This window comes from Corvus kubaryi, unplaced genomic scaffold (genome assembly GCF_017639235.1).
Source record: "Corvus kubaryi isolate FWS band 111438036 unplaced genomic scaffold, C.kubaryi_AGA036_p1.0 37300, whole genome shotgun sequence".
NCBI classification, from domain to species: Eukaryota; Metazoa; Chordata; class Aves; order Passeriformes; family Corvidae; genus Corvus; species Corvus kubaryi.
Window position 1 is genome coordinate 1,932,370 of NW_024581093.1, and position 27,846 is coordinate 1,960,215.

Consider the following 27,846-nt stretch of genomic DNA (forward strand, 5'->3'; position numbering starts at 1 on the left):
TTGGACACTCTGGGACCAGATGATTGGAAGCCACCCAAAGCAGAAAAGAGCCGTCTAAATCCCAGCTGGAAAAGCAATGCTCGAGCACGAAGCCCCAAACCCCTTTTCCCCCAACCCAGCACAGCAGCATCTGCGGAGAAGAGCAGCAAGCACGAGGTGCTTTGCACAGGCAGGGACCCCAAAAAAAACTCTGAGAACCCTCGAAAACTTGTTGGCTGACTGCACAAAAGACACAGGCTTCTTTCTCGGACTGAACCTTCAGGCAGATGAAAACCAGCTGCCCTCAGCCTCTCTCCAGGCAGCACATTAAGCCTTTGCCTGGGTTCAACAATGCAGGATGTAATTTGCTCCGTTTAGGTAACAGCTTCTCATCATTTCCCGCTCCGCAGAGCAAGCTGAACACACATGCCTTGTCCCCAGCTCCAGGCACACCTGGAAGACAGGACGTTCGGTGGCATGGGGACAAACACTCCTTTAACCTCATCCTCTTCTCAGCCCTGCTTGTGGCATTCGCTTCTCCCCAGGCAGGAGCCCGACTTTCAACCTGGCTGCAGAAGGGTAGGGGAGGCAAAAGAAGCAGTTGCTTTTGTAGACTGGCTGACCCAAATTCGGGGGACAATTCCTACTTTGAGGCACTTCCCTGGGAGTTTAAAAATAGCTGCACTGCCACGGCCATTCACAATGTGGCCATTTAGCCCCGGCAGCTCTCCCTGCAGGAACAGCCGGCGCTCAGAGGCGGCCGTTGCACCCCTCGTTTGGCCGGGTGCCCTTTGCTAAACAGGAGCCCAAATCCACCACCCATCTAAGGCAAACACTGAACTTTCAGAAAGGGCAGATTGAAAAAATCAGCTGTAGCATCTGAGAGCCAGAGGAGCTGCCCCGCTCACGGCTCCGCAGCGAAGCCAGTGCGTCTGGCTTGGCAAGCCGGCCAAAACCTCGCAACAGATGGTGCATTATTCCTCGGGATGTGCTTCCCTGGGTCTCATTTGCCAGCAGAAGGATACCAGCACCTCTCTAAAATTAGGTCACTTTGGCTTTATCTTCTATTTCACTCGAGATGTGCAAGTCCCTTCCTCTGCTTTGGCTTGGGGTGAGGAGCGCTGAGTATCCCATGAAAGGATAAAGGGATCAGAGAGGGACGGGGAGCAGAGAGTCCCCTGGCCAGATTAATTGAAAGCAGCTGAAAGATGCTCACGTTTCAGAAAGCTCTCACGGATTTCAGATGTCCATCCATCTGCCTCCCAATATCCTCATGCCCAGGTGCAAAGAAACACTTGGACACGTGTGTTCCAGCCTAGCCAGTCCCAGGGCCCTGCAGGGTTGGGGCAATGCCTCGGGGCTGCAGCGGGAGCTCCTCATCCAGGGAGGCTGAAATCACGTTGCCTTTGAGCTGGGGTTTGACATTATTCACAGAAAATTATCAGCTGACAGTCAGCTGAGGAAGCCTCTGCTGTTGATTTCAAGGGTTCAGGAGGAGCACAACCTCCCTTTAAACGCATCAGGCTCTTGCCGCTGGTGCCAGGTGAACATCTGGGAGCCATCAGAAATGACTGAGTCAGCAGAAAAGGACTCCTGAATATGCTGTAAAGCCTGTCCAAAGTGGGAAGAAATGGGAGGCCTTCTTCTGGGGTCTGAGGGAGTTAAAGAGCAGCACTGGACTTCAGGATAAGTTATTTTTAGAAAGCTATTTCCCCAGCTAATGGATGGTGTCTGCTTTGCACGGAAAGCAGGAGAGCTGGTCACATCTGAAGCCTGGCAGAGACGCTGCTGAAGCCACATGCAGGCTGATCCTGCATTCATGTCCTCATGTCACCTTATTCCTTAGTGACATTGAGCTTTGACTGCCTCCCTGGTAAAGCACACGAGTGGGTGCCTGCTCCTGGGTTATGGGTGGCATTTGCAGCTAAAACATCCCAGCGCCTGTGGAGTTACACATGGCACTGGCTGACACGGAAGGAAAATGCAAAGTTAGCTCAGGATGTCAGGACAGCATCTAAAACATCAAAGCAGAGGGGAGTTAGCCTGGGATCAGCTTCTAAACTGAGCCTGGGATCAGCTTCTAACCTGAGTTAGCCTGGCATCTAGGATGAGTTAGCCTGGGATCAGCTTTTAGCATGGGTTAGCCTGGGATCAGCTTTTAGCCTGGGTTAGCTTGGGATCAACTTTAACCTGTGCAAAGAAATCCAGGGATGAAGCCACAACTTAATGCACTAAACTCCAGGTCATCTCTTTCCCTGGGATGCACACACTCCAAGCTTTGCAGAATTGTGGTGGCTTCCAAAGACAAAGAGGATGACAAGTTCCTTGACACAGGAAAACAGTGACACATTGCACTGAACCCCCCTTAGATTCAGCATCTTCAATGCCATGGGCCAAAACCATCTGTATCTTCCATTTCAATCCACTCCCACAGAACCCAAGTGGGTGAGTTTCCATGTAAAACCACGTGGAAAACCCACTGCTAACAGACACCACGCGTGGTGACGCTGAAATTCCTTTCCTACAGGACTTGAGAGCAGAACTGCACAAACACAGGCAGCCTGGAGCACACAAATGTGCTCCTAGAGACTGCAACAGCATCCCCTGGATATTTTCTATTTGCACAGAAATCCACTCCTGTACTTGCAAACTCCTCCCATTCATTCAAGATTAATGCTTGTTAATCTTGCATTAAACTCTGCAGAGCACACACGAGGGAAGCTCAAACCTGTGTTATTTTATAGCATCCAGGCAACTTTTTGAAGAAGTTACTAAAACTGTGCCTTCTTAAAAGAGTAATTTCTTGCACTCACATCACCCCCAAAACCACATTTCAGAAGCCAGGACCAAACTTTACACTTACCTTGCTGAGTATTCCTAAGTCTCCAGGTAATTGCAGCTCCTCCAAGCCTGCTTGAGGAAAATAAATTAATGTGTCTGAAATATTTAAGCGAGGTGGAGGAGGAAAGGATGGAATAAGCCTCAGGAGGTGTGAGATGTGCAAGGTCTCGGCTCAGCAGCTCGGACCAACTGCAGTCTCACAGAGCTCCCCAGTGGTATTTATGCTCTCCAGGCAAAGAGGAGAACCCTGGATCATCCCAGTGACAACGGGCGTGGAGCAAGAACGAAAAGAAGAGGGAGGGAAAAGGTGGGGGGGGGAAGCCACGAGGAGAGGGGTGTTGGTTGGGATCGCAGCACTTCAAGGGCAGTCATTGGGGCTCAGAGCAGCAGGACCACCCTCCCTAAGGCGGTCACACTGGCAGCGAGGAGGAGGAGGAGGAGGGGGGCAGTCCCTGATCTTATAAAAGTGTTGGCTGTGCTCTCCCCAGCAGTCGGCCCTGGGAGTCGCAGCCCGGCGGGATTCCAGGGGCACGGGGAATCCTCCCTGCAGAGGGGGGACCGCGACGCCCCGGTGAGGGCCTCCGGTGACAAGGGAGGGGGAATTCCAGAAGGGAATTTTCTGTGTAAGGGACTAAAGCCAGCTGTCTGCCCTCGGCTGCCGGCTCAGCCGTTCCTGCTCGTCGCAGCGAGGGCTGTGGGATTTCCCAGTTCCAGCCCCCCAAGTAAACCCCATGGCATCCCGTTTTTTCCAGATCGGGACTTTAGCTGGGAAACAGGAGATTAATCCCACTCTGCTTTGCTGCCAAAGCTCTCCCAGCGCTGACATTCCCCACGCTCAGCCGCTGCTCCGGTGCAACAGCGGGAGCTACGGGCAGTAAGGAATGCGAAAAGCTGGTGAGACACGCGGGGAGGACTCACCTCTCCTGCCGATGTCCCAACAGCTCCAGCTTTGGCATCCAGCTCCGTGGTTTTACTCACCGTGAAAGGAAACGATTGAGCAAAAGACAAGCTAGAAGTTCCTTCCTTTTTCTTGAAGTAAACAAACAGGAAAAACCCAAACCACTATCGTGAGTAACAGCTTGAGTGTGTCACAGCACCTCTGCTGCAGGATGCTGGAGAGGGCAGCTCCAGGCATCAGCATCCACGGGATTCCCGTGCGGTCCCTGTCCCGCAGGGTCAGCACATCCCCCGGGATGTCCCCTGAGGAGGGGCACCAGCCACACCCAGCACGGAGCCAGGGGAGCAGCCGTCTCCTGGGAACCGGCCCATCCAAGAAAAGCAGCTCTGATTTTTCCAAATCCACTGCCTAGTCTTCTTTCCAAAGTTCTTGGGGAAAAAAGGCCTTCCATTCTTCTAACTAGTCAATATTTACTTCTTCAGGCAAAACATCAACCACTTTTATTTACTGTTTACTAGGAGGGGAGTTTACAAGATATTCCCAGAGGTTTGTTTAAACCCAGCGGCGCTCGGAAAGCAGAAGGACATTTATCAAACTCGTTCAACAGAGGAGCAGAGGAGCAAATACTGGCAGCTGGGAGAGCACCACTGCTCCGAGCAAAGAAATGAACCCTCAGAAGTCAGCACCAAGGCATCACTGCTGACCCCATCTCTTACACAGAATTTTTCAAGAAGGAACAGATTGTCCCCACTGGGGCTGTGTCTCCCACCCCATTTCAAACTGAGATGGGCAGCCAGTCCTCACCAGCCAGCCCCAGTCCCGCAGCCTGGTACAGCCACACCAGCCCCTCTGGCTGCTCTTCCCCTGCCCACACTCTCCCAGCTGTATTTACAAAGAGTTTCTATTTACTTCCAAACAAACTGTGTATGTGAACCAACAACATGTGGTCGTGGTCCAGCAGTGGGACCTGGCACTTGTGCCCTGCCAGGAGCCATTCAGTGCAATTTGGGCAGTTTGCTCCCAAAAAAGCTCAGACTTTGACACCAACACAGGCAACTCAAAGACCACCCAGAACTGGGCTGACAGAAGGTTCTGCACTGCTTTACTGTCAAATCACTGTATTCTCTTTTTTCTTTCCCCTTGCTCTTATGATTCCCTCTGCATCAGTGAGTTTGCTGTAGGCTTATTTAATCAGCTGAAACATGCTGCAGCCCCCCCAACTCCTAATTTCCCCAAGACACAGTGAATTTCACCGCAACACAGTGAACCCTCGTGCCCCCACACAGGCTGCCACCCCAAAACCATGCAGATCCCCAGCCCTGACTCACAGCCCTCAGAAGGTGCTGCTCACTCAATTACCATAAAGCTGAATTAACTCATTTTAAATCTCACATACCGACGTACAAATAATTTCCAGACCTCAGAGGAATTTGGTATTTTGTAATCTCCGCAAATATCCCTATGGGAAATGAATCCCTGTAGGATGGTTTGGGCTGTCTGATTGCTCCATCAACCTGGCTGCTTTACAAAGATCTGATTTTTTAATTTATTTTTTTATATACACCGGGATGGTTTCACTGTACGAGGCATACACAGGGCCTGGTTGTGCTCAGGGATGAGCACAGCCTGGAACAAGAATTTTTACCCGCCTGATTTTGTCTCGAGTCAGCAGTTTGGGGTCATATGTTCCACCAAAGCCAAAACAATCAGAAGTTACTTTTAATCATTCCTCGTTATTACTGCCTTGATTATAACGTCTCCATTTCATATGTGGTAAAAGCCACATAAAGCAGGCTGCATATATAAGTATATATTAGGAGAGAGGCTTTTAATGTAATAGCCAAAGAATGGGAAGAGACACAGATTTCCCTATGCCCTCCTAATTGACCAGGCAGACAGCGAGTCTTGATCTCCACTGGAATTAATGCCCCTTTATTTCCTATTTAAACAAGAGCTCGGCAGGACCGGCCCCAAAGCAGCGCAGGGCAGGGTGAGGAACAGAGTGAGAGGCTCAGAGCTGCAGGGTATTCCCTGGTTTGACTCCTGCTCCAGAGCAGAGGGAGCACAAGGGGATCAACAGGATGAAGTGTTAGCAGGGAACCTGCAGAAACTTCTCTGTGATCACAGGGAGAGCACAGGGGGGACCAGCAGCCCCTGAGCTGCTGCTGCTGGGCACTGGGCACGGCCACGCTCAGGTTTGGGGGTATCACCCCCCATCTGCTGCCTGCTCACATCCCCCTCCTGCCTCAGGAGAGAAGTCCCTGCCACATTCATCACTCCAGCAGGGTGGAGATGCCCCTCTCTTGACCATGATGCAATCCAGAGGCTACTCCAGCAGATGAATTAACAGCGTGGGGATCCAAATCACAGGAGGGAAAGGCAGGCATTGATAGATTTACTCCCAAACACAATTAATACTTGGCACTGTGAGCCCCTATTTGTTCTTTCTTGCTGCTCTCCTGTTTTGGGGCAGGACTGACCACCCAGGTTCATCTGCAGCTTCTTCTCCACCTTCTCATACTAAAGAACATTCCCCCAAATGCTTCATCAGCTGATGATGAGCAAGGAAACAACTCCCTAGAAATCTGTGGTTTCATCAGTGACCAGGAAAAAGTCGAGGTAAAACAATAAAATAAGAACAGAAGCTGCAGCAATTTTGGAAAACTGGGGAGACACCACCGACTGCACTGAGTACAAGTCAAATGTGAATTAAAATCTACAAAATTCTCTCTATGAAGGTGGTGAGGCACAGGGTGCCCAGAGAAGCTGTGGCTGCCCCATCCCTGGAGGAGCTTAAGGCAAGGTTGGAGGGGGCTTGGAGCAGCCTGGGATAGTGGAAAGTGTCCCTGCCCATGGCAGGGGGTGGGGAAAAGAAGAGTTTTAAGATCCTTTCCAACCCAAATCAGTCTGGGACTCCATGAAAAGCCCTCACCTTGTTCCCACAGCTCCCCCCATTCCCTGGTCATATCTGCAGACTGAAACAGTTCAGGTCTCTTAACCCAGCACCCGTCTTTGGTGATTTCACCCCAGACCAGGTGAACTGCCACTACATCTTGTTATTTGCCAAAACAAATCCTTTCAAAAAAAAACCCCTTTGGGTCATTAAAATATCCTGAAATAAACCCCCAGTTGCAGGAATCTCCAACATGTTGGCAACATCTCCTGCATGTCCAAGGCTCATTCTTCATTCCTAGTGAAAAGCAGCAGACTTAGGGCACATTTACAACGACAAACCCTCTGCTGGCAGCTCGGGATCAATCCTGGCAGCCGCCTTGGAGCTGGATCCCCCCGGACCTGGCCCAGCCCAGCAGTGCCCTCTGCTGCAGCCCAGCCCCGGAGGGACATCATCTCCAGGGGAAATGGTGGAAAACAGCAGTTTCCCACTTAAAACACCTTCCCCCATCCCCTAACACCTCGTGGCTGTAACAACCCTCCTCCCTCAGCCCCTCCAGCCCTTCCCCTGCATATCTGGCTCATGGCACAAGGTTTTCCCCACAGCCCTTTGGAGCAGCACATCCAGTTTCTCAGCTCTGAAAACTTCAGGTCTTAACGTGCATTTAAAAAAACCCCATTTCGCAAATCCTGGTTTAAAGTTAAGTAACCAACCACCGGATTTACGGTGTATTGTCATGGGTGTTGGGGTTTTCTTTTACATAATCACACGCAGAGCAAACGATCAAAAGCTGCAAACCCCTCGTTTTGCAACAATGAGCGGAATTCAATACAGAAAATAAAAATTGTGGCTGTGTGTCCACATCACTGTTGCCACATATTTTTATTTCCCTTTTCATACACTGCAGAAGGACTTTAGTGACAAATACATTTGTAATATCCTCAGTGAAAAATTCAAAAATTCGCTTTTAAGAGATCCTGAGACACTTCCAAGTCATACTGAGAGAATTTCAGCACTTGGTTTTTAAACTGGCAATGACTCATTGCCATTTCTGTAAAATAGTAACACTTGCAACTTCTATCAAGTATTATTTTAATTACTGATCACCTGCAGTTTTCTCTGGGCTATTCAGGTTAACCTGCACTATCAGAAATGCATCTCTTCACTGGAGATACAGCTAAATAAATACCCAACACAGGCACAGGAGTAATTAAAAACAGGGTTTCTGCTGTACAGAAAACCACTTCAACCAGGCTCCAGAAACAGGATGTGAATAATAACCAGCACAGAACAGTACATTCAAAACCTGGTTTCTTTCTTTTTTGGAACAACCTCCCAATCCCCCAAGATTTCAAGTTCTTGCCAGTGGGGGTCTGGGGTAATTCCCATCACAGGGAAGCCCTGGGAGCACCAATCCTTTGGCAGCCCCAGCTCCAGGACATGTTGTTTTCCTTGCCAACAGCCAAAATCCAAGTGAGCTTTGGACAGATAATTGTTTTGGGACTGGTGGAAGGTCACCAAAATCATGAGCAGTGTCTCAATCACCATCTGTTAATCAGAAAATACTAATAAAGCATGATCAGCAAAAACGTAACAATACATCTGGATATCCAAAATCATAACAGAGCATCATTAAACTTTCTCAGCAGACCAGCACCACCCCAAAGAGCCATGGGGCTGTAGCCTTCCTACAATCCAGAGCTCTGGGAAGGAAACTCTGTCCCATGTGGGACAGCACAAGAGGGCAGAAGAGTCAGGACAAACCAGGGAGCTTCCATCATCCCATGATGGAATTAGCAGATAACACCACTATCATCAAAGCATTAAATAATATATAGAGGTTTTTAGAGAGAAAGCAATGGGAAGCTGATCAAGGAAATATTTTTACCCAAAGTTCTCCATGACAATGTCAGTTGGCTGAAGAAGAGACAAACAAACCACCATCTACTTCAGAAACAACAGTGCAGGGCTCTCAGAAGGATACAGAGGGAATTCCATTCCCTCTCCTGGCTGCTCAGTGCTCAGCCCTTGGACTGCCACAGCCCTTTCCTTTCCCCTCCAAGTTCAGTTCCACCTGAATGCAAAATGGGAACATTTCTGAAGTATCAATAAAAGAAAAAATCATCTCCATCTGGGGAAGGCTCCCTATGCCTTGAGAAGTCCTACACAGAAACCTATGGAGTTTCCAAGGGTAGGATTCACACCTGAGGAAAAACAAAACCCACACACACACCTTAAACCAACTTTGTGACTTTTATTGATGGGCGACAACTTTATACTTCTAGGTATCACTAAACTGTGTACAATTAGGAACTCAACATTATAGGAGAGCAGACAGCAAAATTAAACAAAGCAGACTTAAAGAAATATCAATCTTAATTATTTTTGCCCATTTTCTTAATTTCATGTACACAGAAGCATAAATGCAGTTTGAAATTTCTTAATAGCAATAAAGTTACAATCACCCATCTATATAGACTAACATCTTAACTCCAAATATTTGATCTGCAATGTGTACTTAAGCAGTTTCTCATCGCACAATTATTAAAATGTGTCTTCCTATCAGGAACCAGCAACTCTGCAGTTTGTACATGTTTTGAAGCACAAAGGACCATTTCCATCTCATACACATCGGCTCATATTTTACCACTTATCAAAAAACTATTGGGGAAGCAGAGAGAGTTTTTTATTTTTTTTTTTTTTAATTTTTTTTTCTTTTTTTACTGAAGTAAAGATAAAACATTTTCACAGAAATCTACAAGTTCTGTTGCTGGTGCAGGGTTTTCTTCTACTACGCAATTAGAAAGTGGGGATTAAATGCAAATCCCCTTTTTATTATCTTAGGATTCAGCATTAACTCGGATGAACTTTATTTCTTTTTACTACTTTTGTGATTCACGAGGCTTCCAACCGAGCGACTTCATTCTGCAAAGTCAAAAAGTCAACACAAACCATGTTGTGCACAAACGGCAGCTTCCTTTATCACTCTATCCCATAGTTGCAAGGGGACCAAAAAAAAAAAAAAATAAAAAAGGAATAAAAAGGGGGAGGGGGGAAAAAAGGAAAAAAAAGGAAAAAAGATTCACTCAGAAGAGCATTTACGGGAGAAAAAGTTAGTGATAGTTGCCGTTCTAGAGAGCGGGGCGGCGGGGTCACAGCAGGTCCACTTGGCGGTAGTACAGGAGGTAGGCTGTGCGCTCCAGCGCCGCCTTGACCACCTGCGAGTGGTGGATGACCCTGACGGCCTGGTCGTCGATGCGCAGCCACCCGTTGAGCCCGATCTGGAACACGTCCGTCGTGTAGTGCCCGCCCGTCGCGCTGTTGCCGTGGTGGTACACAACTGCGGGACAGAGCGGGATTGGGATGGCAAAGCAGGGGGAAACGGCACCCACAGCTCCCCATGCTGGCAGCTGCTCTAGCAAAGAACCTCAGGGTTTAGGGCTTTCCTGCGTTTGGGCTGTGCAGATCGTGGGATGGGACCTAAAAGCTCGGCTTGTTCCGTCCTGTGCTTATCCCAGGGTGCTCCAAGCCCCGTCCGGCCTCGCCTTGGACACCCCCAGCTCCGGCCCAAGGGAGCACGGAGAAGTCCGTAGGTGGGGCAGCCACAGAATCACAGAATGGTTTGGGATTGGGAGGGATCTTAAAGCTCATCCCATCCCAGCCCCTGCCATGGGACACCTGCCACCATCCCAGGTTGTTCCAAACCCCATCCAGCCTGGCCTTGGACACTTCCAGGGATCCAGAGGCAGCCACAGCTGCTCTGGGCACCCTGTGCCAGGGCCTCCCCACCCTCCCAGGGAAGAAAGTAACCACGTGTCCTAGGAGACAAATCTTCATCCCAAATATTCCCCTGGTAGTATTTCTGATGGTTACTGGGACTGGTTTGCCCCTGGGGAAGTGGAAAATGGGACTTTCCAGCTGCCTGCAATCAATGCCTACATCAATCTCAACGGGATGACATCCAGAGGCTTGGGTGGGATGAACACCTTGGCTTTGTATGGCTCAAATAATCTTTGTATCTGGAAAAAGGAAACTGGGGCAGTGCCCTGGGATTTGGCTGTAAAACCAAGGAGTTGCTTTAGGTCCCTGTGTCCCACCCAATCCTTACGGCAGGTGGCTCCCCACCCTCACAGGGAAGGACTTCCTCCAGTATCCCATCAGACCCTGCTCTCTGGCACTGCAAACTCATTCCCCTTGTCCTGGCACTCCCATCCCTTGTCCAAATCAGTGTTTCCCAAGCACACCAAATCTGCTGATTCTAAACAAACCCCACTCAACACAAGAATCTAACACCCACAAGCTACTTCAGTGCAATTTAAAAGAAAACACTTCATATAATCCAGTGTTTCTACATCTCCATATGCAGAATTTGCATTTGCAATACAGGGACCACATGGATAAAATACCTGCAAAGAGCCGGTAGGTTCTTTGGCCTTTTGAAATTTTACTTTTCACACCAGGAGATAGCAGCTCTGGAGGAAGAAAAAGTCACAAATTAGAAATCCCATATCAAGAGGATCAACTATTTTTCAGAGAAACCAACACTATCACAAAGAAGAACATTTAATGGAAATTTCTTCTGCAGCCTTTCAAGAATGGTCGTGGCTCTAATAACTGGTTTTCAAAGAAGCGAATTTGCAGGTTTGCTGAACACTGTACTTTATGAAAGGTTTAAAAATATCACCAAAAAATGAAGGGAAAAAAAGACAGAGTGAAATATCAGACTTATTCAATTTTTCCCCTTTCATTCCTCCTGTCAGACAATGACAAAATCAGATTCCAAGTCATGCGTACAATCTTAAAGGAAAATTGAAAAATAAAATATTAAGTTAAACAAAAGAGCACTGCCTGACAAGGTCCTTTTCTCAGCTGAGATATGAGTATACATTAACTTTATTTATTCCTATTTGAGCTACTGGGTGGTTAATTGTCAATTTGTCAGCTTAAAACAAAGGCATTATTTTGGCAAGCTTCAGATGCTGGACAATTTCCAATCTCACACCACTTAAAGTCAGCATCTCTTAGGATATTTGCTAAATAAAGGATCCTTGTTTAAGCTCTGCACTATGGATTGTCTACCTTCAGGTTACATTTTCAATAAAACACCAGTTTCCTTCCATCAGCCACTAATTAATTAAATAGTGTGACACGACTCTGAATTAAATTTGTGATAAAAATATCCAATATTGGCAACAGCCTTGTACAGGGACACAGCCCTCATCCAAGGGGATCACTTCCCATATTTGCCCTCAGCAGCCTATATCCTTACTCCATAAATCCACAGGAAGCTCTCATTTGGCCAAGCCATTGTCTAGGAAGTGCCAAAGGTTTTAAGATCTTTCATGATAAAAAACCCATACAAAACATTCACCCAAATGACCACATTTTCAGACAACGACGAAGACAAGATCTTGTGGAAAAAGAAGAAAATTGAACCACAGACAGCCCAAGGAAAGACAACATTCTCTTTCCCATGAAGAGGGCGAAATTCTGTTCATAAATCTTTTACCTTTACTGATTTCCAGATCAACAGTGTACTCAATATTCTTGATTAGCTTCTGACATCCACCAGTCTTCTCATACACGAAGCGCTTGAGGTGTAAAACGAGAACGGGGGGCAGCTTTTCTAAGGTGAGTCTTCGACTGATCTCCACCTGACACACACACAGGGAGGAAGAAAACCTGTCATTTTTTGTTAACTTTTTGTTACCTCCTCAAAATTACTCCTTTAAATAAGGAATAAGTATTTCACTGTAAATACTAGCAGCAAACCCCCAGATTTGTTATTACTGTAGTATTAATTTATGATAAATACGTGTTTATGACTTAAAGCCCACAAAATCTTCAATCCTAACGTTGTCTTCAAGGAGAACTCAGTATTTTCAAAGAGAAAAACATGAGTTATGACCACACTTTTCTCTACTAAATAGTGATTTTTATATAATTATAACCAAACAATCCACAAAATTTCTGCCTGGAAACCTGGAACTGAGCTCAGAATTGCAGAACAAAAATGTTTTGCCTTCCTAGAAATGAAGACATAAAAATATTTCTCAGAATAACTGCTTAAGGTTTTTCTCCATTTTTTAATTCAAAAAAATCTTTATTGGTAACCATGAGTATATTATTTTTCAATATATGGCTTGATTCTGCTAGAACCTATTAAGTGTGGAATAGAAACTCTTGGGGGAAAAGTACTATCTCTTTCCAAGGTTCTACAGACAGTATGTTCAGTGTTCTTACTACAAACTTTAATACAAGAACAACTATTTCAACTTGAATTTCTTTTGAAAAAAAGATCTGGAAGACACTGTGGAAGCTTGTATTTCCATCCAAACTCTGAAATATCAGGCAGCACCTAATTTGAACACCCATTTCTTCCAACCCAGCACTGGGTTGTCAGTCAAAAAACTTTAAACCATTTGCAGGAAAAACCAAAAAAATGAGTGGCAAGAACAACAAGATCTTTGTGGTAAATCATAATGAGCTTGAATTGCAAATGTCTTTTTCACATGGAAAACAACTGGAGAAATAAATGTTCTGAATATTCAAGGCAAACAAATTTCCACTATTCATCTTTAGCTTTTCAAGGAAAATGAATCATCCTTTATCTAATCTTATTCTCGAAAACTTAGATACAGATGTGAATGTCAGAGGGAACACCTACAATTCCAGAGTTATCAAGAGTGCACACAAAATTCCCACGTGAGCAATCCATGCACACCAGAGATGCCTTCACTACTGCCCCCCACAGGAAGCAAGGCAAGGCCTTAGTGAGGGAAGTTTAATTATTCCCCTCTGTGACAAGTTCTCAAACTGCCAAACCAAAGGCAGGCTTTTCCTCCTTGCAAGTACTTTTCTATTGCAATTATTACTATAATGTATTATTTGTAAACAGAAAATAACAAAATATTTACTCTGAAGAGCTGCTTTACTAACAGCATCTGGCAATCCCCAGGAATCATTAACTTGTGATATTGAACATAACATGATGTATCCTTACCACAGGTGAGCCCGTTAATTTAGTACATATTCCAGTAAAATCCCCAATAAATTACTACATCAACTCAAACCCCAGCTATTTACAGGCCTGGCTTTGTTTCAGAGCTGGCATTTCACTGCTGCAGGACACTCTGAAAAGGTTTGTACCCCTTTTGTTGAAGTGTGTTCTAACAACTCTTTGTAAAGCCAGAGCTCTATGAAAACCCTTTTAAATGAAGTTTAGCACTTGGCTGTAAATAAGGGGTGAACAGAGCACACCTCTTGCTTGGTTTTTGTGGTGTATCCCTGGACAGACTCTCTTGCCACCAAACTTTCCAAGGCATCCTGCACAGTGCGGATCTTGTCCGACTGGATGTCCAGCTGCAGGGTGAAGAAAAGCTGCAGCGTGGCAGACTCCTTGGAGCTCTGCTGGTAAACAACAGATCTGTGGAGAAAAAAAGAAATCAAAATGTAATAAAGCATGATTTTCAACCAGACAGAACCTTCAAAGAAGGATGAGTTACTTAAGTAACTCAATTTATGGTTAATTCAAGAACAAATACAAATACAAAGGTTAAACATGGTTTTAACAACAGGAAACCCCCACTTCACCCCAGTCTAAGCGGTTTTAACACCCACTAAGAGTATTCTGAATGGGATTGGAACTGAATTGTTTTATTTATGCAAAGTAATTGGATAAGCATCCAAAGTTTAAAGAAAAAGACTGAAAATTTTGATAAAGCATTTAAAAAAAATTCACCTCCTGGCTCTGTTAATTTAGTTTTCCAACAGCTCTTCACAAGTGCGAAGTGCCAGTGCTTATTTGTGTTCTACTGTAAAAATCACAGCTGATTCCACATTCTCCAACAAATATACACAGATTTTTCAGGCACTTCACTAAGACAAATTTCACTGTGATTTTAAATTGTTTGCTTAAATCTTGCTGTAGGAAATACGAATTATGCTCCACTGAGGACTGGCAGCTCCTTTTCTTCCCATCATTTTCTGTATCCAGGCTTTGTCCATGTATATTAATTATTATGTTGTTATGCATTACAAAGCTCGAAACCAGAATTACAACTGACACAGCTCTGATCCATGTGGCCATGCTGGAGTATTTCCAGGTCAGGAAGGAAATGTTAATGTTCAGATTAATTTTAACATTCAGGATAATCAAAAGAGCAAAGCCCTGAAGCACCAACAGAAAGCCAGGCCAGCTTTATATTGGCACATATATATCCCTCAGAGGAAAGAGCATGCATGAAAAACAGCAGCACCTTTATTTACAAAAATATTATTAGAAATTGTATTGTAACACCTCTACAGAATATTTTCTTCACAAGATATGCAGAAATTGATTTGATAGCAAAACCTTTGCTGGGCTATGATTTCCCTGTAACAATGTCCCTTATTAGGATAATTACAAATCTCAACTGGACATGGGAAAATGCATCATTTTCAATGAAAAATTACTCAGCCACTGCAAGAATTCTCAGGAAAACTTTGTACTTTCCCACTTAAGCCTCATGTTGCTAAGAAAGATTTTACAGGCTGGGGTTTTTTAAGTAATTATGCCTAAATAGACATTTAATAGATTCAAGCCTCTCAAGGACAGCCTAAAAATTCCCAAGTCTGAAGTTTCTCCAGCTAAAAGATGCCAATTTGAATCATCTTCTCCTCACTGCTTTTCCCAGTTTCTGATGCTTTCATTTAGTGGAATTCTACTGGCAGTTTTATATTCAGTCCTTCCTATCTCCACGCCCAGAGGATGAAGCTTTCCAACATCCCATGGGATGCTGTTCCTGTGGTGAGCTGTGCCCTAGTGTGAAGGATAAATAAAGTGGATGTGGTGCCAGGAGATGTTGGATTGGATCCTGTGGTTCTGCTGCTCAGGGCAAGGTTTTGCCTTTTTCCACTCTTGCCTTTGCTTTTTATCATTTTCTGTGCACTTCTACAGAAAACTGCGTCATCTCAGTGTTTTTAATACAAAAACTGATGGAATCATGTAGAGATCTAAACAAATCTGACAAATTCTGATAAATGTGCCCGGGCTATTAACACCACCTTGGGTACGTGAACTGTCGATGCAGGACTCCATCAATACCTACAAACATCTGTCTGCCAAATTCAATGGAAAATATAGTTTTATTTACCAGCTGTCTGGCTCAAAACCCAGTAGAATAAATAATTTCAGAGCATTTCCCAGGCAGAAGGCTCTAGCCCACATTATTCACACTTCTAGACTGAATATCTGGCAACACAGAGAGTCAAACACCAGCAATTAAGTGTCTGTCTCCAATTTAAAAATAATTCAAGTCTAGCAGTTTTGTTTTGCAGTATGTTTTTAGCAAGTGTTTACTTTGCTTTCATTTTAAATTATACATCTCTCCAAACAAGTCAGGAGGCTTCCTTTCCAAAAAATATTCTTTCAGTATCTACTTTCTGCCTTTGTATGGTATCAGACCTGCGTATAAGTAATAACCTGCATTCTTTTCATTCCAGTAACATCTTGTAGCAATTTCCATTTTTCCAGACTTTTTTTGCCTTTAACATTTATTTACTATTAAACACAGCTTTTTTCTCTGGGAAGCATTAAGGGTCTGAATAACTTAAAGTCTACATTTTTTTATTTCACTGTTCCACTGTCAAGATTTAACTCTGTAAATCTCATTCTTTCTCAGTATCCTTATTTGTAACATGAGATGAGACTCCTAAGAGGTCACAAAAATTAGGTAGCTCTAAAATGCTTTGGAATTCTTAGACAGTATTCAAAGCAGAAGTATTTCAAATTCCTCTCCTATATGCAATTCAGGGCTCGGAATATCAAAACAGTCTGTTCACTTAAGACATTTAAAAAGATTCGGCCACTACAAGTCAAGAACTTGTAGGAAAAAGTACTGTACCTTATGTGACCACCAAAAATATCAGTGATTGGAGTCTGGACAAAGTCAGCCTGGCGAGTGACTGAGGACTTGTTGCGAGGTCCCACCTGCTCCCACTCATCCTCACTGCCTTCCCCCTGCTCCTCCTGCTCCTCTTCCTTGGGAACACTCTGAGCCTCGGGGCCGTTGGACACCGACAGTTCTTCAAGTGACCAAGGAAAAAAAAAAACACATTGAGGTTTTTGACAAATAAAACATCAAGACAGATAAAGGATTTGAAAAGCAAAAAACCCAATACAAATTATTTTCTGAGGATAAAATGTTTTCATAGATCATAGATTTGATAAATAAGAAGGAACATGCATATTGCAGGCTCGCTCCCAGCTGGACACATCCATGTATTAACAGAAGGCAGCTCCCTGATGACTGTAATATGTAAATAGCAAAGTTTGATATATTTTTAGTAGTAAATTTATGGGGTAGAAAATTAGAAAGTCAAGTGTTATTCTGGAAAGAGAATTATGCCATTATTAAATACAATTTCTTCTCTGCACAGGTATTTTACAGGGAACCCAACGCTTAGCAAATATTTTCCCAGCCAGTGCCAAAGTCAGGAGGTTATAAACTGCACACAGCTAAGGAACAAAATATGGAATGACTTTATATCCTAAAAAATTTACCCTACTAAAGAGAAACTGGATAACTAGTGATCTGAATTCCATACTTAGGTAAGACTCACAGTATTTTGTTCCAGGGGGCTCAAACTAAAGCCACTATAAAACAAAACAGAATTTTACGCTGCATACAAATTCTAGCAATTCTTTCAAAGTAAATTCTCCTCCACGTTAGTAAGAATTTTAAAATAATTTAGTATGTTGGTTTATATTAGATATAAATTAGCCATTGTTCCAGAAGTCTCCACTTTAAAAGAAAGACCTTAACAGCTGGTTTAAAGATCAGTGAAGAGGACACTGATATATTTTTGAACTTCCATGGAGACAGTCAAAAACCACGGACACTGCAGGTGTTATAAATGACAAACACATCAATGCTTAAGACAAGCCTGGTCACCTCGAGTTAGCCCCCAAGAATGCTCAGCTGGGCTCAGTAAAAATGGGTAATATTGAGTTTTGTTGTTCAGGAGAAGCAGGGATGTGACTTATTGTCATTCAGAGTATTGACAGAACTATGATGCCTTTCCAGAAACCCAGTAACTCTTCAGATCATTGGTGAATTGGGCAAAATGGACTCATCCAGATTTTAAGAAAACGGTATTTGCTAATGTCTGAGTTCTCTAAAACATGACAATCTATCCCTAGCTCGACATCTACTCCAAGCATTGCTCTGCATTCCAGAATCACCACACAAAAACAGTACTTGAAATGAATTGTTTGCTACAAAAAAAAAATCCACTAACTTTCATTATGTGGAGAGAGAAGTTTCTTGAGGGTCAGCATTTCTTCATGTAGTCCATTGAGGATAAATCCCAAGTATTCTTCAGCATCCTCTTGCCTGCCCTGAACAAAATATTTTTTTCAATTAACTTTATGATATTTTCATGGTTTCCTTTTAACAGAAGGTTCACTGAACATGCAGCTTTCTCCTATTCATTTTGCAACTACTCAGTCAAATGTTACAATGTCAAATAAAGTTTAGATTTTGTTATAACACCTCATTTTTAGCCAGTTAAAACCAAACTGCCCTAAGCAGTAAATACCCACGTAAGCTCCACAATGGCTACAAGAATTTTGCATTCTTCCCAATACAAATTCCATTTAACTTGTGAGTTGCTATTTTTTTCCCCCATTTCTTTTACAACCACTACTAAAAGTTGCTGTCAAGCCAATGCCAAATCAAAGGGTGATTTGAATTATTATCTTTCCTTTAAATTGAAATTAAACATGAACAAGTATTTTAAAGTTTCTGGATCTTCAATCAGTCTTAGCTGAATTCCTCATAAAAATGAGCAACTGCTCATTTCTTAAATGTAAATTGATCGGTAACTCCATTAGAAAAAAAGATGTTCCATTCCAACAGTAATTTTTCCATTATTCTGACCTATCAAACTGCCAAACCTGTAATTAACATTTTCCTATAATTCAGGTCCCAAGACAGTCGAGCTTCATTACAATGAACTATCAATGAGCTGATTTTAGTGGCATTTGAGCACGGAGCCTGAGGTTTGGCTTTGCAGAGTTTTAATGCCTGTGACTGCCCTGCACTGCGATTCCACAAGTCAAGGATTTGAAATCCCACCTTTTCTGACAGACTTGACTTTATAACCGTCAAGAGCCTGTAAATGTAGGTTGGTTCAAAGGCAGCTCCTGGTCGGATGTCTCTCACTATTTTATCACCTAAAGCTGCAAGGTGAAAGAGAACTAATGTAAGTAACAAAATAGGAAATATTCTTTACATTTTACTTTAACATTCTCTTCACATCACTAGATTTGGAGTCCAGCACTTTTATCTGCAAACATTGTTTTAAAACATCTCACATCACCCTGCACAGACTCCCAGATGGTCAGAAGAAATTAGCAAACACTCTGAAGATTAACAATATCCACAGCCATCATAAAGGAGCACTTCTAGTGCTATTTACATTTTTGCATTTCTTTTGTACTCAAAGAACATTTAAACCTTTTGTGTATTTGCAATTCTAACAGACCACTTGTGTTCACTGCAGAATGAAAAACCCCAAGGAACAGCCTGACAGAATGTTCCACCTAATGGCAATACAAGGCCTCAGAACTATACTTGAAAACTACACAATAAAATGACCTACAAGTAAAATAAGTTGCATAAGCCAGGAAGATTTGTTTTACAGAAAGAAACCACAGAAATGTCTGAACTGTTCGGAAATCACTGGAACAACCAGCTCCTTGTAATATTTCCTTATCATGTTACATATAGAATAGTTTCAGGAATGCGCTTGTTCCTACAAGCTTGCAATACAACAGACTCTGCTTAAAATTAAGATTAAACAACTGAAACCTCTAAGATAATTTATTTGCATAAAAAAATAGGCCATTCCTCACTCTATAATCATCATTGAGCCTAAATATGTATTTGCAGGAATCAGACACTTCTACAGTTTTCCCACTGGAATCAGAAGCCAGGATAATACTCCTGGAGGCAATCTCCAATTGCTTAAGGGACCTGTTATGGCCCCATTTTGTTCCAAATCAAAGTGAGTGTTCAGGATTTAAGGAGCAGAATTGAGCAATCTGATAAACAAACAGCTGGAAGTATGCAAGGAAGTGGAGGAAAATACAGGGAGTATCAAATGATTTTCTTAGAAAGGGCATATTCTTAGAAGATATCTTCACATTTAAGGGAATTTTCAACAAAAACTGTTCTTTTGGCACTTGTACATTTGGTCTGCCAAACAGAAGAAAAAAAATCTGAAGTGCAACACCTCCCCCAATGCAGATCTTTACCCCAAAGGCTTCTCCCCATCATTTTATGCTTTGTGCTCCTGTTCCCACTCACCTTGCTTTGCTTTAGGAGGTACAGGCATATTAGTGAACTCATTCATTAAACGAACACTGAAACAGAAGGGAAGCAACAACTGGACATGAGCGGCAATTTAAGACTTAGAAGGACAAGTACTAAAATTAGCTTGTTGTCATTCTGACTGCCAAAAGACAGTAAAACCAAAGCATATCACCACGAAATCTGGGTGAAGTTCAGACATAAAAATCAACCTGATCATTGCAGTGAAACCCAGGTCTTGGGTTTGGTCTTTGGGCTGGTCCTTGCACCTCTCACACTTCCTTTCTGCATATTAAACACTACATAACACTGGTACTCCCAAAGCAACAGGAATTATCTTCCTTGACAAGCCACGCAGTTGTAAATCACCAAGTTCATTACAAAAGTGTCACCCAAAAACACACAAAAAACTTCTGGATACATATGAACTTCTAACAACAGTCATTGTTAGGTATTCCTGAATGAGTTTAGTCAGATCCCAGACTTTCATTCCTTTTTCCCAAGCTACTTACAAACTGTCTAGCATTGGTGTGGAGGTGCACGGCCTCTGCGATTTGGAATACATTGGAATGGACTTCATTAAATGATACATTGGAGGGCAAGCAACCAAGGCTTGCAGGGTCTATGCAGTGGCATTAAGGAAATATGCACAAAATGGCACCTGTGTATTAACCAAATACTCAATTATATGCAAAATGATATGCAAAACAGAGCTGTATTTATATTATGTAGATCAATCAAAGAATTAAACTGGAAAAGAGGATGAAGCTTTAACACAACATTAACCAGCAATGTACAGAAGTTATACTAAAAAAACACCAGCATCTTGTAACATGCAGTGATTTCACCAACATTTTAATCATGGCAAAAACTTTAGTTAATGGGTAAGGAAACATTTCATCCAAGAGCAGGAGAGGAAAAGAACCTTCATAGGAAAAACTTTATAAAATTAACCATTTGAAAATTGGCAGGAGAGAACCTGGAACACATTTTCTGAGAAGAATGGAAGAAATCAGCTGAAACTTAAAGGTGCTGAGTCACCCCTGCAACCAAAGCAAAACCCACTGACATGCGAGACATTCTGCACTGCAAAGAGTTGGGAGCAACCTTGAAAACTCCAGAGTGTGCTGGAAGAGTAATACTCTAAAAACATCACAATCTATGCTAGTTGGTGAGAGCAGTGAACAGAGGAAATGCATTTAAAAAATGGAGGGAAAGGGAAATGACAAAAAAAGGCATTGATCTCAATAGCTGAAGAGTGAGATTAATTTGATTCCTACAGTGTGCAAAAACTGAGTAATAAATTCCCATGTAAAACTTCAAGATTGAAAAAATGGGAGCTAAGATGTAGCGTATGTAACCAAATGAGTGCAGAACTGGTTATATAAGATAAAAGCTTTAGTTTAAAGCACAGTCGTTGGTCTGGAAATGGTTTATTAGGGTCTGCCATGATCAGTCTTGAAATTGATGTACAGTATTTTTCACTAGCAGTACCAGAACTAGAAGTATCCCAAGTGTCACTTGCAGTAGCCTTGCTGACATGGGAGATAATTTTTTAAATTATTAATTATTAATTTTTAATTTATTATAAAAATATTGATTTTTAAATTATTTGAATTATTTTTACTAATATCATAATATAGCACTGAGGGAGGGTGCTTTCTGCTTCCCAGGGTAAAAGTTATTTTTGCAGGGGAATACAACTCATTAAGAGCAAGCTCATCTTCCATATGTAGAAGGATTAATTTAACTGGTGCTTTACACAGGTGATACGACAGTGACAACCTGCTCACCACAAACCCAAATGATCCCCTTACACTGCAAAACAAAGCCCAAGAGTAAGAACAGTTACTTCAAGTGCAAAAGAGAAATAACCACTTAAATGGATGCACAGAGCCATGGGGGAACACTGCTAGGAATTAATTACAAGGCTTTCGGTCAGGAGAAGCTACAGTTCTGAAATATTCTGACACAGGTAACAAACTGCAAACAGGATTGCAGGGGAACCCTGCACACCAGGTTCAACAATCCAAAATCCCCCTGGATTTCTGGCTGCTACACTTCAACATTTTAACCACAGGAGCGGGATCTGGGAAAACAAACACTTTTATAAAATACTTACCAGAACAATCCAGAAAAACTCTGACAGATATAATATACAAATATTAACTTAAGAGCATTAATTTTTTCCCAGGGAAGGATACAGCATTGATGTAGCACCAGTTTCCTTTGTTGATCAGCCCTCGGGGTTGCAAAGACACTGGTTTATGTATTAGTCTTACATTTTCCAGTATTTCTGCAGAATGAGAAACAGTAAATTGAGCATCAACAAAACTCACGTGGCCATCAAGCAAATATCCGCTGCAGCATTACACAGTAATTCAAATCAATGAACAAGATTCCCAGAAACCTCAGCAAATGATTTTCACTCCATTTAACCACTGCTCACATTCCAAATCAGACGTTATTTCTTCCACTGAAGACATCCCGGGATTCGGATCAGGAGATGCTGGTACAAAACTGATCACTGTCATTCCAAAACAAGACCTACTGATTTGGATGTTTGTTTACCTAAATCCAGATATTTTATTTATATTGCTACATAGATACATACATAGATATAAAATGCCATTAGCTGGAATCACTTGTCACCAGTTTTATGAAGCTTTTCCCACACGTTTCTGCTTTGAAGAGATGAAGCCAACGCAGCGGTCTCAGTTTAGAAGTTTCACCATCCACTGTCTTACAACAAAATCATCTCAGTGCAAACACACAGACAGATGTGCTCTGTTCTTCAGAACAGCCTGTTTTATTTAAGACTTCCAAAATCTACGAGATAACAGCCTTATATAACAGAATTCCTACTCTTTCCTGATTTCAAGGTGTGCAGCAAAGGCCCAAGTTTAAAACTTAGAAACCACTGCACATTAGTCTGTCCCAGTTATGAAACCAAGAGCAACACAGGCAGCTTTTCCAGGAATCCTGACCTGTTATTTAGGTACCTAAATAAGAACTGTTTGAAGAAAATATTGGAGCTCATACGCTTTAAACTTGCAAAATAAGGACAAGATGTATACAAGACAAAATACAAATTGCAAGTAAATATAGCAATTGTATACCGAGGGGGTTATTTATTTTTGTAATAAATGGGAGGGGCTCTATTACCCATAAGCTGGAAGAGTTTGAACTCTTCATTAAAGGACTAAACAGATAAAATGACATGACATAGGTACAAAAACAGAAGTACAAAGCTGTAACTAAGCAGAGGAGGTGGCAGAACTGCAAACAAAATCCACGTCATTCTACTTCCAAGCTATCTCCCTATCTATAAGATCATATTTCCTACAGGTAACGCCAGTTCTAACCAAAGAGAAGTGACAAAAAAATAGAGAATTTTAAATTCAGTTATCTATTACATCAAGAACATGCCACCTGAAAGAGCAGACCGCAAAGAAATGTAAAATGGAAGATGCAGCACAGATGCAGAAGATTCTTTTCTATGAGGGCTAAAATATGTTATTAAATTACTGCTAAAGTACTTCAGAATGTATTGTTAGAGCAGCAACATTTGAACTGTGTTCACACATACAGTATTAACTCATCACTGTTGAAAATAAGGATAAAAGTAATGGGAAAGTTTCTGTTTTTCGTGTCTATCAATAACTTTTTACATTAACTCTTTTCTTCTCTATTTTTGCATCATGCTAAATAAAGATATTATTAGGACCTTTAGCATCCTCTTGTGGTCACAAAGCTGCTTTGTGGACAGGCTCCAGTGCAATTCCTGGGAGTTTTGCTTCTTTTAACAAAGGCTTGGGTTTGTGTACAGCAATTACATTCAGTAGCACATTTCCAATCTACATCAAACATTTACACGGTAACAAGAACAACTTTTACAAGAGTATCAGAAGAAAAATACACTTACAACCGTGAGAAAACCTTAAAAGTTCAAAACCTGTTGGAAAGCTCTTGTCATTACCCAGAAAATTCATTTCTTTTGGAGGGTGCTGACTTGTGAAATGAGGCAATATTTAGATATTTCTGTCGGTAAACAGAAAGCATTTTGCTAAAGTTCATTCACTGGGTTCTGTTACTACAAATATCTCTCAATTTTTTTTTAAAAAAGGTGATTTCCTAATCAAAGCAAGTCCAAAATTTAATGAGAGAAGCCCTGTGGATACGGTGTCCATGCTGAAGAGATAAAGGCGGTTACAAGTTAGGAACTGAACACTTGGCTTAAGGCCCTGATTTAAAGAACATTGTGTCTGTCACTCAGATCTTTCCTCAAATCTGGGCAGTGACTAAAAAATCCCAGGACAACACTGCTGGGATGACTCTAAACAAAAACATTTCTGTAAGAATGCAGTTTGAATGTGCAAGAGGCTGCGTTTCTGAGGTTTATAAACCACCCCCAGACCCTGGATGTCTCCACAACTCCTTGCTCTAAGCATTTACCCACCTTTACAATGAGAAAAAAATCTTCTACTATGTAACACTGAAACACCTTTCTTACAATCTGAACTTATTTTTTGTTAATCACTAGTCTTGGCAGAACTGTGAGTTGCCATCTTCTTTATGAATTTGTTTTGTGCATTTTGATTTACATCCATGGTCACTCCAACAAAATCATCTGACACAAATTAAATCCGAATTTTCCATATTTGCCCACATGGTGTTTAAATCTTACTTCCATTTTTGCTGCTGCACAGTGAAATTTTCCTTCAGAAGGAATGCCCAAAGACTGCCATTGCATCAAGTCCTTAACAGCAGAATTAAGTTATCTTCCATGTTTTCAATGTAAATTGTTATTAACACACACTGGGAAAAAAACCAACAAACTTTGTCTTCTTCAGCAGTACTAAAGACACCCATCAACTCCCTAAAACTCCCAGATCCTTTTCTCTAATACTTCTACAATTAGTTTGTCACATTGTACTTGCATTTGGTTTCTGTTCTGCTGTATCCTTCCATACTTGAATTTACTGGATTCCCTTCCTTCTAATTTAAAATCATTCCGGATTTAGTCAGATCTTAAATGTTTCTGTTCTTCGATTCATCTGAAATCCTGCCTGCTGTAAACAGATTTTATGGGCACTGTTACCTCCATCATCCACAGTGAAAACACTGCAAGAGAACAGGATTCAGAAAATGGTTTTAGATTCTTTCTCTGCAATTTTTCCTAAGATTACCAAGAACAGTTAAAAGACTACTCAGAGAATTGACAGTTTTCCAAACACTTATTTCTTAGCTTATTTACAGCATTACATAAGGCATTATTAATTATCAGGTTATAATTGTAGGGGACCAACTGTGAAATGTGGCAAGTAAAGCCTTGAAGAGTCTTATTTTTTACCAATACCATTTATAACCTTACTATCCCTTAGATATTCATTATTAAATGTTTGTCCTAGCATCTAAATTAGGCTGTGGTGCATAATTACTACAGTTGCCCCTTTCTAAACACACAAGTGCAGCAGCTGCACAGCTGATACATCTTGGACACTTGTTAAAATTAAGTCTTCAGTATTTCTCATCAAGATTAACATGAAATCTGTCTGTTCTATTTATTTTCTAGTCCTGGTCACCTCCTCACCTTGTGTAGCTTGTGTCTAAATTTGAGGCCAAAGAAACGACAGATCTCTGCAGGCTGAATCAAGCAGCATTACATTATCTTCAAGGTGGCTGTGAATCGTTAACCTCTCTCTGTTGAAATTTGTCCCTGGAAAAGCAACTTCCCCTCTTGTGTGCTGAGCACCTGTTCTAAATAAAAGCTGTACAGAAGGACCTCAGCACTCCAACACTGGGTTGTTTGTTAATTTGATTTATTAATTTTGCCTGTTAACTCAAGATACTGCAGGTGTAGAGTTTACCTGTGTCCAGCACCCAACGGCACTTGGGGTCAAAAATTCATTCCCATTGGCATGAGTTGAAGCTGCTGAACTCCCAGCAAATCCACGAGGATGATCTCAACTCAGGCACAGAGAAAACAAGGCACCCACCAGCAGCTCTCTCTGACAAACACACAGACCTCTATGTACCCTCACACAGTGATGCTCACCAAGGCAGGAGATTTGGAATTAAATATGTACAGAACAGAGCAAACGACCTGTCTGGAAATCACGAACTGGAACTCCTGTAACACATTTTTGAGTGTGGGTGTATGAACAAAGCACTCAGGTACCTGCTTTCCAAACAGGACAGAGAACACTCAAGTACATATAAAGAAAATAAAGAAAAACACCTTTTTGCACACAGCAAAGCACTGATTACATGGCATTCAGACCTTCAAGTGAACATTTTACACTGAAAGCAGCAGCATCTGAATTACAGGAATTGCAGCATTAGCTCCTACCTAAATCAGCTACAATGAGCAGATGAATTCCTTTTATCTATAATCAGATTATTCCTCTGCCCAAACAGCAAGCTAATAGTGAAGGTGCAGAAGAAAATGGGATAAAAGTTACATTTGTGTTTTACTGCATTGAAGACAAAATAAAAAGCTCTGCTCCCACCTGGTGGCAAAAAGTAGTACAGAAACAGTGAAAGTCTAGAAAGTTAACTTAGAACTGGAACAACCTGGACAAGATAATAAATCTTTTCCATTTATAATGGCAAGCAATCCTAGCTTTATGACTGTCACAAAATAGTTTTAAGTTAAAAATCATTACCAAATGATAGATTGAGATTTTAAGACAACATTCTTCATATGGGTTCATACAGACTGTAATCACCTGCTTTTATATATATATATATATTAATACAGTGTTTGTGACACCTAAGTGGAAAACACTCTGAAATATTAATTATTCTGACAGCTTTTCTCTCAACAGACAATTCTGAGTAATGAAACCATTGCTGAGCAAGGAGGGAAGGAGAGGCAGCACACACTTCTGGGCACTCTGAACATCATCTCCAGGTCTGTTAAGAGTGGAAATCTGACTTGAAGCTGTCACATTGAAAACAGCACTGTACTTGTAAATTAGCTTGTAGCATGAACAGCAGGATTCTGCACAAGCTTTCTCACACATGGACCACTTCACAGATTTAAAATAATTACTTTGGTTCAAACACTCATGAGTCAGTGACAAAAAATGCACCCAACTGGGAGAACTTAACAGTTTCTGGCTGAATCTGTACAAACAACCTCCTGCACTTTCTAGCATTTCCCATTAGGAAAAATATGACAGGACCAGGAATCAAAGCCTTTGCATCACTCGTTCCCTGTCCTGATGTCCCCTCTGGACAGCCCCTTAGGGTAATTCCTCAACTGGCAATAGCTAGCACTGGTTATGGATAAAGCAATACTGTTTGTAATGGTTAAAGATAATGCTAAAATTGGAAGGACAGACCTCTCAAACAGCATCTTCGTAAATATGATATTTCCTGAATAGAAATTTCTGAAGGAAGACCTATGTAGAAATTACACTTCAACTGCTGTTTAGTGCCCAGGAATTTCAGCTACTTTGGTATAAAAATAGTAACACTCTTCCTGTAATGGAATACACTGCAAAACTGTAAATACTGGATAATACAACACACCATTTTCAGAACAAACCTTTCTAACATATTCTCCTTTTTATAACAGCACAGAGCTGAACACAACCAGCCTATTTCAAACCACAGATCACTTGCACAGACTGTCTGACAAGTTGTTTGACAAGCAGCAGTAGTTTCACCGTATCTGGGATAATGAAATGGCAATGCCTGGTTGGAATGTTTACTCAGGGGGATACAAACTGGCTTATTCAAATGACATCCTTCATGCAGTGTTTGAACAGTCGGCTCATTTACCAGAGGAATGTTCTCTATCAATATTGCACACTCCTGTTTACAAGCAGAGTTAATACCCTTCCAGTGTAACATCCACTCGTGTGTATTAA

General features: G+C 42.0%; 2 protein-coding genes and 1 long non-coding RNA gene across 4 annotated transcripts in view; all 3 read right to left on the bottom strand.

Annotated features, from left to right (window-relative positions):
- Positions 1 to 3,846, bottom strand: part of CRISPLD2 (cysteine rich secretory protein LCCL domain containing 2) — a 30,752-nt gene extending 26,906 nt beyond the window's left edge. Inside the window, exons 1-2 of one of the 2 annotated variants that reach the window (XM_042027099.1) lie at positions 3,739 to 3,846; positions 2,843 to 2,889 (exon numbers count right to left, since the gene is read on the bottom strand). The gene's annotated coding sequence lies outside the window, so the exon portion shown is untranslated. Of the gene's footprint in view, positions 1 to 1,195; positions 1,295 to 2,842; positions 2,890 to 3,738 lie in introns of those variants that run through there. The other variant, XM_042027100.1, reaches the window with a different exon arrangement.
- A 4,999-nt stretch (positions 3,847 to 8,845) lies between these two features.
- The window catches only part of USP10 (ubiquitin specific peptidase 10), a 47,375-nt gene continuing 28,374 nt past the window's right edge, over positions 8,846 to 27,846 (bottom strand). The window contains exons 5-14 of the mRNA XM_042027101.1: positions 22,171 to 22,262; positions 20,479 to 20,588; positions 19,964 to 20,019; positions 18,731 to 18,834; positions 17,892 to 17,991; positions 16,496 to 16,676; positions 13,872 to 14,037; positions 12,121 to 12,265; positions 11,018 to 11,083; positions 8,846 to 9,951 (exon numbers count right to left, since the gene is read on the bottom strand). Of these exons, the coding sequence (XP_041883035.1) occupies positions 9,764 to 9,951; positions 11,018 to 11,083; positions 12,121 to 12,265; positions 13,872 to 14,037; positions 16,496 to 16,676; positions 17,892 to 17,991; positions 18,731 to 18,834; positions 19,964 to 20,019; positions 20,479 to 20,588; positions 22,171 to 22,262 (1,208 nt within the window). The 3' untranslated portion in view covers positions 8,846 to 9,763. The remainder of the gene's footprint in view (positions 9,952 to 11,017; positions 11,084 to 12,120; positions 12,266 to 13,871; positions 14,038 to 16,495; positions 16,677 to 17,891; positions 17,992 to 18,730; positions 18,835 to 19,963; positions 20,020 to 20,478; positions 20,589 to 22,170; positions 22,263 to 27,846) is intronic.
- Positions 22,748 to 27,846, bottom strand: LOC121664089. The gene is made up of 2 exons (XR_006015869.1): positions 25,560 to 27,846; positions 22,748 to 25,090 (listed from the first exon to the last, which is right to left on the bottom strand). It is a non-coding gene; the product is annotated as an uncharacterized LOC121664089 (long non-coding RNA).